General features: G+C 37.4%; 1 protein-coding gene across 2 annotated transcripts; it reads left to right on the forward strand.

Annotated features, from left to right (window-relative positions):
* The first annotated feature begins 5,635 nt into the window (after positions 1-5,635).
* On the forward strand, positions 5,636-8,368 carry dusp12 (dual specificity phosphatase 12). Of its 2 annotated transcripts, XM_056743673.1 has the most exons (7): positions 5,636-5,667; positions 5,904-6,157; positions 6,346-6,459; positions 6,555-6,673; positions 6,920-7,007; positions 7,111-7,294; positions 7,575-8,368. In XM_056743673.1, exons 2-7 carry the CDS (start codon positions 5,910-5,912, stop codon positions 7,722-7,724), a joined length of 903 nt encoding a protein of 300 aa, XP_056599651.1. In that variant the 5' UTR covers positions 5,636-5,667; positions 5,904-5,909; the 3' UTR covers positions 7,725-8,368. The 2 variants fall into 2 exon arrangements, with proteins under 2 accessions (XP_056599651.1, XP_056599650.1); XM_056743672.1 differs by lacking the exon at positions 5,636-5,667 and having other exon boundaries at positions 5,674-6,157.
* The last annotated feature ends 6,857 nt before the right edge of the window (positions 8,369-15,225 follow it).

The raw sequence follows: 15,225 nt of genomic DNA on the forward strand, positions 1-15,225 counted from the left end.
GCGAGGGCCAGACCTCTCCTAATGACAGCCTACAGAAGCTGAAAAAGTACACATCATACTGTTTACTGAATATTAACGGCAATTCTTTGCGACATTTAAACCATCTCAAGCTCATTTGTTTAACTTAGTAAACCAAAATGCTAACTAGGTAGAACTAATAACGCGCCATTTATCCTTTTATCCAAAAGACAACAATTTTTGGGGTATTTGTATGAATGGAATTCTAAACATGAAAACATGTTAATATGTATGATCATCTCTCATTGACTTTTTTATTTTCAGCTAACAGTGAGCAACTCATTATTGAGTTCTCCACTAAAAGGAGATAACACTAAAAATCGTATTATTTTAAAATAATAAATAAACATAATAAACGAAGAAACAATCAAATGCAATGTGTTCAATAATTGCACCAGCTTGCATGTTATCATATCAGCACCAAACTAATATGTTTTGACCAGAATTCTTGTTTGCCAGTATAATATACAGGTGATTCAAATAATATTATTTTTGCGCAGACTACTTACTGAAAGATCTGCTGACCATGGCCTTTGAAATTTTGGAGAGGGGAAAAATTCTCTGAATTCCAGTCTCTCATTGCCCACAAGGCTAACAGTGGGTCTGAATACCCCTTGATGCTCCCCAAGATCTCCTCAGAGTGAGGGGTCATTTAAGGGTGAGCTCCCACTACCTCAGGAGGTTATTCAGAAGTCACCAGCATTCAGAGTCTTGAACTCTTGTTTAAGGGGGACACAGAGAGTTTTGGCGATGACCACTCTGTCAGTCCGCGAGCTGCCCTGTCGAATGGGAAAAACACACTGGCTCCCATCCTTGTAAAAACACAACATAAAAGAACACAGAGGGATGCTAACAAAGATGAATGGCTTCTCTTCCAACTCATTCCACACTAATCAGGGCCTTTTCATTTGTTCCCTGTTAGATAATGTAAATTTGTGGAGTCAAAGAAAGGGACTAAAAGGACAATTTATCAACCTCCCTTTTATCCCTCTAATGGAGCCACATGTTCCAGAGCATTTGAATCGCCCTGAGCTGCAAAGTATATTAGTGGCGAGGGGCGGGGGTTTGGTAACAAGAATGAGGATTATATTTCAGTGTGATCACGAACAAAATAATGATTCCCGGTGATGTCTTTAATCCTTTTGCTTTCATTAACAAGTAGAACACAACAAAGTGGCATGCGGTTTTTTTTCAGAACGCAAACATGTGTAATTCTTTTTTGTATGGATAATTCAAATATTTTAAATGTACAGGAGATTGAGTGGTCAGTGATTTGGAGAACCTCTAAATCACTGCAGATATCGGGAGGGATTGGAAGATTATCTAGTTGTTTGTCTCCAACAATGGCTGGCAATGGACCATTCAGTTGCAGAGTGTTGGGGACCTCACCCTTGCCATCATCTATCACCAGTTAAAAGCAGAATGTCCCACCCCTTGACCTACCAGTCACTGTGCTGAGGCCAGCCAGGAGAAATGAGCACAGTCTGGTCATCTCACCCCAGACAACAGACCGTGTCTGGGGAAGCCATGTGGCAAATACACGCAGATAGGTCCTCGTTCCCAGATACCACTGTGCTCCGAAGTGCTGTTGATACGGTCACAATTCCCTTTGAAATCATATTTCTCAAATGTATGTGGAAGCAACTTTTCAGTTCAAATGGATTCACAGAGCAAAGGCCAAATAGCATTTCAGACAGAAAATGTACTAATGTACTGAAAAAAATTGAAAAAAAAAACGTTAAGCTCAATTAAGTTAAATCAAATTGGCTTTATAAGTCAATTAAACTTAAATGATATTAAACGGATTGTAATTGCATTTATAAAATGTATAAAAAGAAGTTGAAATTGGTTTAATTATTAGTTTAATTAATGTAATTGAAAACATGTTAAAGGGACAATTCTTCTAAAAATGAAAATTCGGTCATCGTTACTCTCCCTCTTGTCAATTAAAACCTGTGTGACTTCCACAAAACAAAACATATTTTGAGGAATGTTGGTAAACAAACAGTCCGGTTTCACAACATTCTTTAAAATATATTTTGCGTTCTGCAGTTCTATACAGGTTTGAAATGACAAGAGGGTAGGTAAATGATGACAGAATTTTCCTTTTTGGGAGAACCATCACTTTAACATGACTTAAACAGTATATTTGATTTTTTTATCTGATCAGTTGAAGTAAAAACCTGTTTGAGATGCATTCACCCTCTATGCTCTTCGGATCATATCATAGGGTTTTGTGTGTGTGTGTTTGGGAGATGTCTCTCCATCTGTTATACATTCATTAACAGAGGTCCCTCATGTTTTAATCAGTCCCCATTTGAAAACCACACCAATTCACACACATGGACACACACATCACTGGCCACAAGGCTTGGGCATGGCCAACAGAGCCACGCCAAGTATCATCAATCTCACAGGTCATTAATCTCAGAGCACAAAAGTGGAACTGCACATTTTCGGTGTGAAAATGCACAATATTTTGACCAAATCTGACCAAAGCAGCGTGTCAGTTGCATTCAATGTGCGAGTGTGCGGTGGTGCACGGAAGCATCATGACAAATTGTTTGAGCTTTATCCTTATTGATTTTGTCCTTGGCTATAGAAAAGCTTTAGCATTAATCACAGTATTTGAATTTTTTGTGTATGTGATGAAAATCAAATGATCGATTATAGTAAAATAATTAAGTTGCCAGACAGTTTAAAACACCAAATCGACGGAGTTAGGAGATGAGTTTACCACTATCAAAATCTATGAGAGGTTACTCGGAACTAGGTTATGCTTCCTCTGACATCATCACATATAACCTCTTACTAGTAAAATCTTTTCCAAGCATCTGGAAGTGGGATGAAGACTTAAGCAAGAATCCGGTCTCAGTAGAAGGACTGCAAGCGTTACCTCACGAGTGGCGTCCTGAAGCTCTTTCGCCACAGGATGTGCGTAATAAATCTTACTCAAGACGACTGACAGAGGAGCTCGTGGGACCCGACCCATGACACATTGATCAACTCTGTGATCAACACATGAGCACCTAATGTAAAGCAACATGAAGGCACACAAAACATGAGTTAAATATGAATTTAAAGGAACTAGATCTATAAATAGCTATAAAAATGGAGAGCTGTAAAGCAACCATTCTTTAGTCTGTTGGTTTCGGTTACTTCTTGGTTTCTACTGAAAATATTAACAAATACGCTTGAGTTGGTAAAAAAATACATATCTACATTATGTCATGTTATGATTAATATCTAAACCAGTTAAATACATTTGGCTGTATAGTCCAAGATAAACATTTAGTCTAAAAGCAAAATCCCAAATTATAAAAAAACAAGACTTGGACATTATTTCAACATTCTTGCAGCACTCGATTTCAAAGTAGCAATACGTTGAGACAGAATTACAGATTTCCAAAGATGTGTCTCAAAATACATAAAACATAAAGTAATTCATTATCTTGGGAAAGGATTTTTTGAATCATCAGCCATGAATGCTGAGAAGTGAAACTTGGTACATAGTTTTGCCAACTTGATCATGAGACACTTTCCGCAGTTTGCAGTTCAAATATGTGTATAAATAGAGAAAAGGGGAAAGGACAGAGCGAATAACAAAACTGCATTACACAACAGTCAATTAATCAAACACGGCAAATGAGGGAACACACTTGGCAATGATGTGCTCATTTCTTGAAGCCCTAAAATAGAAACAGCAGAAGCTGGCAACCTTGAGTGAACTTCTGAGAGGAAGCAACAGGACAAAATCAATTGTGCCTTAAGAACACAGGAGTTACACATCTCGGGCTATTTTGATGTGTAGCCTACTGCCTTACACTAGAACTCTGGTAAAATCATTTGCACAAAAACAACATGGCAGGGAGATATGACAAGATGACAAGTGCTTTTAGATAGAGTGATAGACCTTTTACAGGATGTTTTATGTCTGCACAAACGGACAAGAAAAAAGTAAGAGATGCGACCGATAGATAAGCTACAGCATTAACAAACTGGCAGATACATGAGGTTGAAATGAGGAAAGCTGTTCAAATATCAACAACCACTGTTCAGCCCTTCACAGAATTGGCTCTTCCTGAGAGAGCGGTTTTGGGAAACACACTTCTGAGGAAGAACTACACAGAACTACATAAATACTTTTGTAAATTACAAATATAAGAGTTTTGGAGAGGTCCGAGACCACTTTATCGAAGTTTTAGGAAAGTTTTAGGATAAAATAAAGAAAATCAACAATAAAACATTATGACTTCTAACGCTTTGTGAGATTTCTGTCTGGAATATTCTTTATTCATCATTTTGGGTTGACAACTATAAAAAAAGCATTATCATTTCAGTGTCAGACGTTTGAACCTCATGGTAGATAAATTAAAGATATCCTCCAGACAGTTTGATTTCCTCTATCGCACTGCTTGACATTTCGTTCACGGAAAATACTGATGCAAGAAGGAACTTTCAATAATAAAATGTACTTTTCATTTCCTAACAAAACCTCTTCTGTTGCAAGAGCAGATGACCTTTTACAGCTTCGTTATTAATGTCTCAAGTGAACATGCAGACTGCTGAAGAACAACTGAATCATTATGAGGTCTGCAATGATGTTCATTTCTAAGAAGCATCAGTCCTTGTGTTTCTTTAAGCTCCTAATCCTAAAGCTCTGCTTTTGTGGGTCTAGACAAAACTAAGATGCTGATGAAAATTTCTGATGCTCTTATAAAATCGATAGCCCTAATGATTATATTACAGCTAGAGAACAAATGAAAAAAATATGTGTGTATCTTTCGAACAGGAATTAATGTGATACTGATGGGCTGTTTGGTAAACGCTGTGCATCTCATCTCAAATAAGACGAACAGGAACAGGTTGGGCACGGATTCTGAGGGACCGTGTGAGGTTAAGTTGGAATTGTCCTGAGAGGACCAGTAAGATTAAGGCACAGGCATCTGCTCTGTAAAGTGACTTGTTTGTGTGTTATTCAACAATCCATAATATGCCATAATCTCTGGCAGTTTTTTAGCAATTTTTGGGGTGAAAAAGCACAATTATCAAGAGTGAGGAAGCCATTAAAATGTAAAATTGTGTTCTGGGTGTCTTAAGAAGTGAGGTGAGAGAAACAGACTGTGACTCCTTCGTTCTTGTTTAAATGTCATAGTGTTGGCAGTCTTAGACCCCAGGACTGCCAAAAGCTCACCGAAAGGGTGAGAAAAAAAACTTTCATTATTTAAGAACAATTGCAGAAAATCCTCACAAACTAGTATATTTATTATTTATAATGTTTAATTCAGGTCAATTGGGACAGCTTTTTACAGTCATCTCAATGTCTAAAACTGTCCCAATTTTTTATAGAAAGAAGTTTTTAAGATATTTTCAATATAATCAATCCGATGGAAACATGCATTGATGTGCTAAAGAGATGTGCACTCCTGTTTTAACAACAAAAAGTTACGCAAAATAAATTAGGCCTCCATCGTGATCATGGCTAGTAAAGGAGCCTCTCCGCTATTTTCGGTCATGTACTCTCGAGTCATTTGCTCACCCTTCACGCCCTCTCGTGGCCATATCGTAATGTGGTTTGTCCGGAACTAATATCTTCAGTCTTGTTTCCACCGACCCGTTTATTGCCCTGGAACTGTGTTTTGACAACAGGTAACACGTGAGAAACAGCGAAAACTTTGCGACGTTGATAATATTTGGTGTTTCAAAATAATCGTTAGCTTGTTGCCGTCTCCGATTTTAAGTTACATTTTGCTCGGCAGTGATATTTATGTTTTCTCTAATTTACCGTGTATTCGATCGATTTGACAAGCTTGCCTGCTTAAACTTGTTTATTTGTTGCTTATAAGCACATGCATTGATATAAAGGGTGTGTCTGTCTTACCCAGTAAACCATGATCGCGGTGGAGAAAGGACTTTATATTGGATCTGTGTCGGATCTGAAGAACGATCAGATCCTGAAGGATGCGGGTATAACTCACATATTGACTGTTGATTCAGAAAAACCAGCTCTTACTGGATTTCACACGAAATTTGTCCGTGCACTGGATGATGCGTCTACAGATCTCCTCAGCAAACTCAACGACTGCATCAGCTTTGTAGCGGAAGCTCAGTCTGAACGGTCTGCTGTTCTTGTGCACTGGTACGACTCGTGTTTTGGTAACACTTTTATAATTAATATGTTCATAAAATTAACATAACATTTGGTTAATGTACATTAAAATAGTAAAGGTTTCATAGACTTATTGTAGTAGAGTTATTTCACTTATTTGTTGATTGTTTCATTTTGTTTATGTTATGTACACTGACATTCAACTTTTCCATTTGTAGCCATCAAGGTCAAAGTAGAAGTGCTGCTGTGGTGACCGCTTATCTGATGAAAACACAAAGCCTGAGTTTACATGATGCATATACCAAACTTCAAAACCTAAAGCCTGATGTTAAGTGAGCGCGTTTCATTGTTTATCCTGGGGGTGGGAAGTTTGTCATTATGTTTAAATCTACCCAAATATTTGCCAAACATTCTCTCTTTTTTTCAGAATGAATGAAGAGTTTCTGGACCAGCTGGCTCTTTTTGAATTAATGGATTGCGAAGTAGACACCACAAAGCCCTTATACAAACAATTTAGATTAAGGAAGATTACAGAGAAATATCCAGGTGTGTGCAGTCTTGCAGTTCTTTATTTCAAAACTTGCTAACTATGCCTAATACATTTAATCAAAATATCTGTCTGTTCATATACATATACATTTTTTTTAAACCTCTTAGGCCTGGTTTCACAGAAAAGGCTAGTCCTAGACTAAAATGAATGTTAAGCTAAGCCTTGTCTTTGAAACCGGGCCTTAAAGTATTCAAAATGCACTTATTGTACAAGTCGTTCTTTTGATGTTTTGATCAATTTAGAGCTCCAGAATGTTCCAAAAGAGCTGTTCGCTGTTGACCCTGACCAAACCCAAAATGCCGAGGCTGTTTACAGATGTAGAAAGTGCAGGTAAACACTTTAAGTACCCAGGACTAAATGAAAATGGTATGAATAAGTAGTTTTGCGCACAGACGTTGCCATCATCTGCTGTTGTCCTGTGATCACTCAACAGGCGTACACTTTTCCGCCACTCCAGCATTCTTAGTCATTGTGTGGGAGGTGGAGCATCATCGTTCTCTCATAAAAAGACAAGGATGATGACCCCTACAGCTGAAGATCAAAGACAGTGCACATCTTACTTTATAGAGCCAGTGCAGTGGATGGAGCAGGCTTTGCTCGGGGTTTTGGATGGACAGGTAATACCTAACTGCTTCACACATCTGTGCATTTGAAGAAAAATACATCATTTGATCTTTTATTTTAAAATTAAAGACAAAACAGGATCAAGATTTACCAATTGTAAAATATGCAACACAGTAGCCTATATTATAAATAGGTAATAGTAATAATAGGTTGTTGCGGCTGCATTCAGTTTGTTTGTTGTTTTGTATGTTGATGAATGCATCTTTAAATATATCATATCTTAGAATGTGCATTATTTTCTAAATTAAAGCTTTTGTGTAATCTTTCTTGTAGCTTTTGTGTCCCAAATGCAACTCAAAGCTGGGCTCCTTTAACTGGTATGGTGAACAGTGTTCATGTGGCCGCTGGGTGACACCGGCCTTCCAGATACACAAGAACAGAGTGGATGAAATTAAACACATCAGTATATCTGCACTCAAGTGACCCACAAATAAACATTTCTATGCCATGCTTGGGATTCCTGTGTTGTTAGTAATATTGATGACTTTATAAAAGGAAATTACATTGTAATTACATTGTAAAAAATATTTTGCATTGTTAACGCACCCTCGTCTCATTTCAAACTTGAATGACTTTCTGTCCTTTGAAGAACACAAATAAGATACTTTGAAGAATGTTTATAACCAAACAACATTGGTCCATTTGATTTAATTTGTATGGATACAAAACCACTGAGACATTTCTCAAAATATCTGTGGAAACATATCTGGAATTGACAATGTTTTTGTCGTTAAAGTGCACATTACTTTTAACATGCTTTCCTTCCACTGGGTGGCGTCATATAACCAGAACTGTACAGCTTTACATATTTTTTCAGAAAGAGCATTCATTCAGTGTTAAACTGCCAAATATTGACGCTTGGATTTCAAACAGTGATTCAGTTTAAATCCTTCTACTTGTAAAGCTCGCAATGGTCCCTACTACTAAATCTGCAGCTGAATTATTGAAGACAAAAATCAGAGCATGATTTATGCTGTTTGTTATTTTATATTTGTCACTAACACATTGCTTTTAAAGCTTTTGGCAGAATCTATGTTTTGGCATTGAATGAAGCCAGTTTCTATGTATTTGTCTGTGTTATGTGTTTATTAACAGAATCTAAGAGACAGTGGGTGGTAATGGCATGAAGTTGTAAGATCCTGTTTATTCTGTTCATAAGGGTCATATCCCCTATGTAATGACCTGAACTCTCACTGTGAAGTGTGTAAAGAGCTGTGCCTTTGCCTCTGTGTGTGAGTTGTCATATGTTGAAACTCCTTCAGGGTATACAGCCCAGTGAAGAGAATTAACAAAAAATGCACCAAAATGACAGACACTGCCTAAAAAATATATGTAGTTGCCTTTACTGGTTTGCTGTGCCCAAAACATTACATTTCAATGTACAGTAAAGGTTTTAAAAGGGGTCTGGGTCAGGCTTATTTCTTGGGGCTGGTGTCATGGTCTTTGTGAAGAAGTGGAAAAACTAGGCATCTGATTGGTTCAGAGACTTGCTAAAAGGTGTAACCAAGAACTTCTGTGTGAAAGTTTGGGCTGCAATACACATTGTGTTCATTCCTTTCAAGTGTAGTGTAAACAACCGTTTCAGTGTTTCTGACACGTCATATATCTGAATGTGAAAAAGGATGCCACAGACAGTGTTGACCTAGACTGTAAAGTTGATTTTGACTGGGTGTGTGTGACACTAAATGGAGAGACATGACAGTTTACCCCGCTTGACTTTATAGCTCTGTGTTCTGTTGTTTGATTTATCGAAATGAGCGAGTTCATCAAAACACCTCTTCTGTGTTGACTGACTGCAGACTTGTATTTTAAACTAACAGCATTGTCACCGATGCTTTCCTGTCAGTACGTCCAGCTGTATTAGTTTAGAGAGAGCTGGTTCACAAATATGCACATTTAATTTCACCCATCTGCCACCAGCTGGTTCTTCTTTAGAGTCTGAATCGAAAACTTGCCAGTGACACAACCTTGGGCTACATAAGTCATTTCAGTGGGATAGACCTTATTTCTATGCCACATCTCCAAATGTTCCTTTTCAGAGGGGTCACAGCAGTGACACGTGGCTCTTTCATCTGGATGGTCACAGAACAACAGCTGCATGAAATTTGATAAAGAGGAAAGGCCATATTTTATGGAGTTGATCTGGGTTATCTTTTGCATTCTCTCTCGTGAGAAGCTGTCTGATATGGAGCATATATTTAAGTGTTTCTCTGTTGTGAGAATGCACCAGGATGTTCTCTGTTCCCTCACTAATACCAGAGGACTGATGAGTCTGTCTTGTTTGACCTCTTAAATTTATAAGAAACTCTTTTTAGCATTAAAAATTTTCATGCGCTTATTGCACTGGGATGCAAAATCATTCTTATCAGTAACATGTGTATATATGTAATCATGTGTCATGTTATGAGTTAAACCTGCAACCATTTTATTGCCTGTGGTTTAATTTGTTGTTCTTAACTTTAAATCATATTATTCAACAAATTCTTGCAACTATTTTATGATTTGGTGAAAATTCATACAGTACACTGAAATAAAATTATACAGAATTTTACTGTATTTCTATAATATCAAAAAAAATCACAATACAGAAGATTTAGTTTACACAAGATGTCATTTTACAGAATATTACTGCAGGAATAATACCTTTTTTGTTGGATTCTTTACAGTTGTACTGTATATGTATTTTTTTTTTTTTTTTTTTTTTTTTACAAATTATGTATATTTTCAAGCAAATCAGGTGATACCAACTTATAATAGATCACCAAACTTAAAATAGTTACGAATTCTGGTGTGACCATGTTTGTATTTTAGGACTATTTGATCTTCTATGAAAGGATCTGATCAGTGAAAAAAAATCCCCCACAAATTTCCAGCATCTGTGTCTTTGAAAACCAGATTTGTTGCTCTGTTTGTTGTGGTGATAGACGTGAAAGCTTTGGAGATAATCTGTCTTCTGAAGAAAGAATTTTCTTCTCTCGGGCTGTGTGTCTTCAGCTGTCTCTGCAGTCATAGTCATCGTGTTATATATTGCCAATTGTTCCAGCTACAAAATCATTCTGAAAGCTCTTGGTAAAAAAGTACATCAAGGCAGTTTGCGATTTTTACGATTGATAAATTGTTGAGACTTTTTTGAGTGCAGTTATATATTTTGTCTAACTATTGGACAGCTTTGCTTAAGGGCTGAATCTTGTACAAATTCGACTCTACCATAAGTCAATTCAGATCAACGAAGAACCTCAGACCCTAATGCTGAAGCAAAATGTTTAGCCACAAAGATACACGTTAGATTTGCAATGTGTGTTCATTTGAAGCTTGGATCTTTCCAGAGTTTAGCCCGGTAAGCAAATAGCGGCAATGCTTTTTCAAATGCAATATCGATTGCAAATGTTTCGTTCTTCTCCATGTTTACAGCAGCATCACAGGAGAATGAGTTTCCTGTCTCTATCTTTGCTATATTTGCACTGGTTTGATTTTTGCTGAGTATAGCTGCTCAGACTTGCGCTCATACGTATCAGTCCTTTATTCCAATGCCAGAAAAGTATTTTTTCCTAAAGACCTCACAGATGGCAATACTCCCAGATTTGCAAAGGTTTCTTTGGAAACCAAATAAAACATTGTGGTTGGAAACTAAATTGTTTCAAAGCCAGAAGCATTAGAGGGCCTACAAAAGCTGATCGTAGAGAAGGTATGAAGATGAGCTGCGTGATGACTTTATGATGCTTTTTGTGCTCTGTGAGGCACAGCATACCCACTGATGTTATGAGAGATGCATAGGATTATGCTTTTTAGAACAATGGTTGGACTGAAGCCAGTGTTTAGAATCTGATTTTTAAATGTATTTTTCTGTTTAATTTTGTAATTTGACCTTGCAATTTAGTTTAGTTTGCATTAGTTTTCACTTCACGATTATGTTGGTCTAAAAATATGTTTTAACTGTATTATTGCTACCTGTTACAAGGGACTCTGCATATGTCTATTCAACACAATCTGACCCAAAACTATTTTACGAGGTGTTTAATTCACTTGATGACATTTGCACGTTTTAATGCCCGTGACAGTTTAGTTTAGTGGTGGGATTAAGGGAGGGGCTTCAGTAGTCAGTTTTTTTCTAGTAATCATACATTTTTGTAACATTCACATCATAAGAATTTATATGAATGAGCCACCTTGGAAAGAAGTTATAAACTCCCTGAAGATCAGGCTAGTTAGGGCACCACCTTAGGCACTGAATTCACTATTCTTTGGAAGTAAAAATGAATGATCAGCTGAAATCAGAAGACTGGCTGCAGTTTTTTTTCCATGACTACTTTAGACTGGTAAATGGAGAAGGACGAGAAATCCTATTTGAACCACGATTGACATTTCTGACCACACAGCTTCCTTTAAATGTCAAATTCACTTTGATCGGTTACAAAACTCACCCTTTTTCATAATAAACTCACATGGTTTGTGAAAACTACCACCATGTGACCTTAAGTGCAAGTGACCCAAAAACATTTAAATGTTTAGCAAGGGCTTTGTATGTTTTAAAGGGATGATTCACCCAAAAATGAAAATTATGTCATCATTTGCTGACCCACTTGTCATTTCTAAACCTGTATGACTTTCTTCAAAACACAAAAAAGATATTTTGAAGAATGTTGGTAACCGAACAACGGTGGTACCTATTGACTTGCATTGGTTTTGTGTCCATCCATACAATAGATGTCAATGAGTACCGCCATTGTTTGGTTATCAAATTTCTTCAAAATTTGAAATGACAAGTGGGTGAGTAAATGATGACAAAAAATTCTGACTCTCTCTCCCTCTCCTCACCCAACAGTGTGAGTACCAAATGTAACCCAGTAATATTTTACCTTGAGGGGACTTTTTTGGTTCCCATGAGGAAGAGATATCTGACTTTGAGTGAAGTCATACTTGCAGTGCTTTTTTCCATTACACAAGCTCTAATGTTCATGCATGCCTTTATTCTGTAGCCTGCGTTTCATAACAATCTTTTCAACTAGCTTCTTTGGCATCAAGTACAGACCCCTGAATGGTAAAGAAGCCGACCACATTAAAAGAACCATAATTTACCTGAAATTCTGTCACCCGAAATAAAGAAACGTCTTAATGCAATCTGATGATCTGCAATGAGGCTTAATAACCATGATATAGCAAGAGCCTTGATTTGACTGCTTTCACAGCCCCACCAGCAATACAGTACATGGAGTCTGACCTCCGTTTCTTAATGAAGTCCAGCTTCTGCTAGACCTGGTGTGACTTAATGAATGACTGAATGAGAGATTGCTCAATGTTGCATATAGTCCACTGTTCCATAAACAGACTGCTTGAGTTAAGCCCATATTTTCATTTCTTTCTCCTCACAAATGTGCAGAAAAGCAGCGTTTGAGTATTTGATGGATGCTCTGGAAAGTTGGACTATTGGTGCTCTGGGCTACTCGGACTTTCCATGCGCTCAGGCTTCTCGGAACCATGAATGCAGAAACGTCAGCAGGGAAGTGGCTTGATGGGACAAATGCATTTATATTTAGAACTAAAGCAACCAATCGGACACAAGTTGGTTATGTTTGAATATACTGTAAGTCTTTCCTGGCTGTGTGGATGATCGTGTTCTGTTGTTTGTTCTCATTAATGACTGCCAAGTATTTGCTTATTAATAAAACCCTACAGAGTTTACCATACTTTTTGTGAAGTAGAAGAGTGTTTACAATTACATCAAACACAAGGGTCAGTATAGTTTGCCTTCTCTGGCTTGCTTGGCCGTGCGTGATTTTCGTCTTTGTAAATCTAGAGCAGCTGCTGCAAATGGTGTTGTGAAGCTCTGTCTATGGCTACAGTGCGTTAACATTTGAGATGAATTGTCTTTAAAGTTGTTACATTATTTTACACATAAAAATGCACATAGAAATGCAATCCATGTACGACTTTTAACCTAAGTGTAGTTGTACAGTCACAGTGAGTTGAAATGAATTATCTTTGAAGCTCATCTACCGTTGCTTATGACTTAAGCTTATGATCTGCTGCAACAGTATACAATGTAAGTTTGGAGTTCATCTCTTAATTCTAGATCTGAATTATACTTAACATTCTGTATATGGCGTATTATATTTCTTTATACTTCTCTATTTGTATATGAATAATTGAGAGGTCTTGCAAATTAGTATATTAGGTTGGGGAAGCATTTGGTGTGTGTCTAGGTGACATAAAGGGATTTTCATGTAGTTTGTCTGTGTGAACGTGGGTGATGGAGAAGTGAAGTGTGCAAAATCCATTAAGAGCAATCTGCTTATGTAACCGGTGTGAGTCCCGCACTAAGTAATGGAGCAGCTTTCTAGTTCTGGCAGCCCTTCTGCTGTAGAGTTACTCTCTGACTGTAAAAAATATATTCCACAGCCTGCCACAGACTCTGTCCAGGAATCTAAATGATTGCTCAAGCTCACTTAATAATTAAGTTTTGCAGTAAAATAAATCTGTCTGTATTGTTCATGGTAACAATGAGATTTTTTTGAGAAAATCAGCATTTGTTTGGTTTGTCAAGTTAGACAATGGGAGAAATTTGTGAATGGAAACAAACGTTGCAAGAGGTATCAGTGAAGTACTTCCCAGTTAATTGTACTGCTCATAAAATGTTACGTAGTGGTCCAGTTATTTTTAGACTGAGTTTATTCTATCCATGTGTGTTTTTATTGGATTTGTTAGGCATGTTCGGGGCATATCAGGACAGCTGTCTCTAAAAGACAATTTCAGTATTATATGTCTTCATTAAAGGAACAGTTCACCCTAAAAAAAAATTCTGTCATCATTTACTGACCCTCGAGTTGTTCCATATTCTTATAAATTTCTTTGTTCTGATGGCACTGGAAGAATGTTTGTAACCAAACATTTCTGGGACACCATTGACCTTAGTCAGAAAAATTACAATGGTAGTCAAGAGTGCCCCAGAAATGTTTGCTTACATACTTAAAAAAATCTTCTTTTGTGTTCAACAGAACAAAGAAACTCACAAAGCATTTTTTTCCTAGTATGGAAGTCAATTGTAAGCCCAAAAACATGCAAAAGAATGCAATTCTGTGTGAGGTCAATTGTTGTTTTGTTTCGGCTAAATAGACAGTTTCATTTGATGCACGCTCTGGCCCGAAGTTAACTTCCGGCCTGTGTTTGGTTCTAACATAACAATTTATATTATATTAACTCTGTTTTGAAATATGTATTACTATTTTAATGTGTATTAATTGTATTAATGGTACATGGCAAAGCCTGTTGACCGGGGGGTAGCATACGTGTCTATTGCATTCGCGTTGCGTGTATAATAATGCGTCTGTCTAAGCGACCAAAGCGTCCGTTCCGGACCCATACGTTAGTTCCCATCGGAAATACGCCTTGTACGCCAGATGGCCAGTCCGCCCCTAATTACGGCTAGAGTTTATAAGTGTGAAGTTTTCTAGGTAAACAGATAATGAGCTGCAGTGAGAGTTGTATATGTTTGCAGCTTTCACTGAGCTCAATCAAATGCACTATAAAAAGCATAAGCACGAACAGCTTTTGCCTACTGTTACCTTCCTCACCTTGGTATAGAGTGTGTTTCTATAAACATGTGGTTTGCAAGTCACAGACAGTTCCTGAAAAACACTCCTATCCATGCTAAACATTCCCATGGGCCCCTGCAGGCATCCAACCATGATATATAGCAAAATCATATATTCAGGCAACAGATACCGGTGACATGTCGTGCAGCTGTCCGGCAGAGCTCGGAAACTGGCCCATGTAGCTGAATATATTGCATCCTGTCACAATAACTCAATCTTCAATAGGTTTTCCTACTAGGAGAAAGATGGTTCCTTATTGTCCACAGCCTATTTCTTAAAGGGATAGCTCACCCAAAAAGAAAAAATTTGCTCATCATTTACTTACCCTTGTGTCA

This window comes from Triplophysa dalaica, chromosome 3 (genome assembly GCF_015846415.1).
Source record: "Triplophysa dalaica isolate WHDGS20190420 chromosome 3, ASM1584641v1, whole genome shotgun sequence".
Taxonomy (NCBI): Eukaryota; Metazoa; Chordata; class Actinopteri; order Cypriniformes; family Nemacheilidae; genus Triplophysa; species Triplophysa dalaica.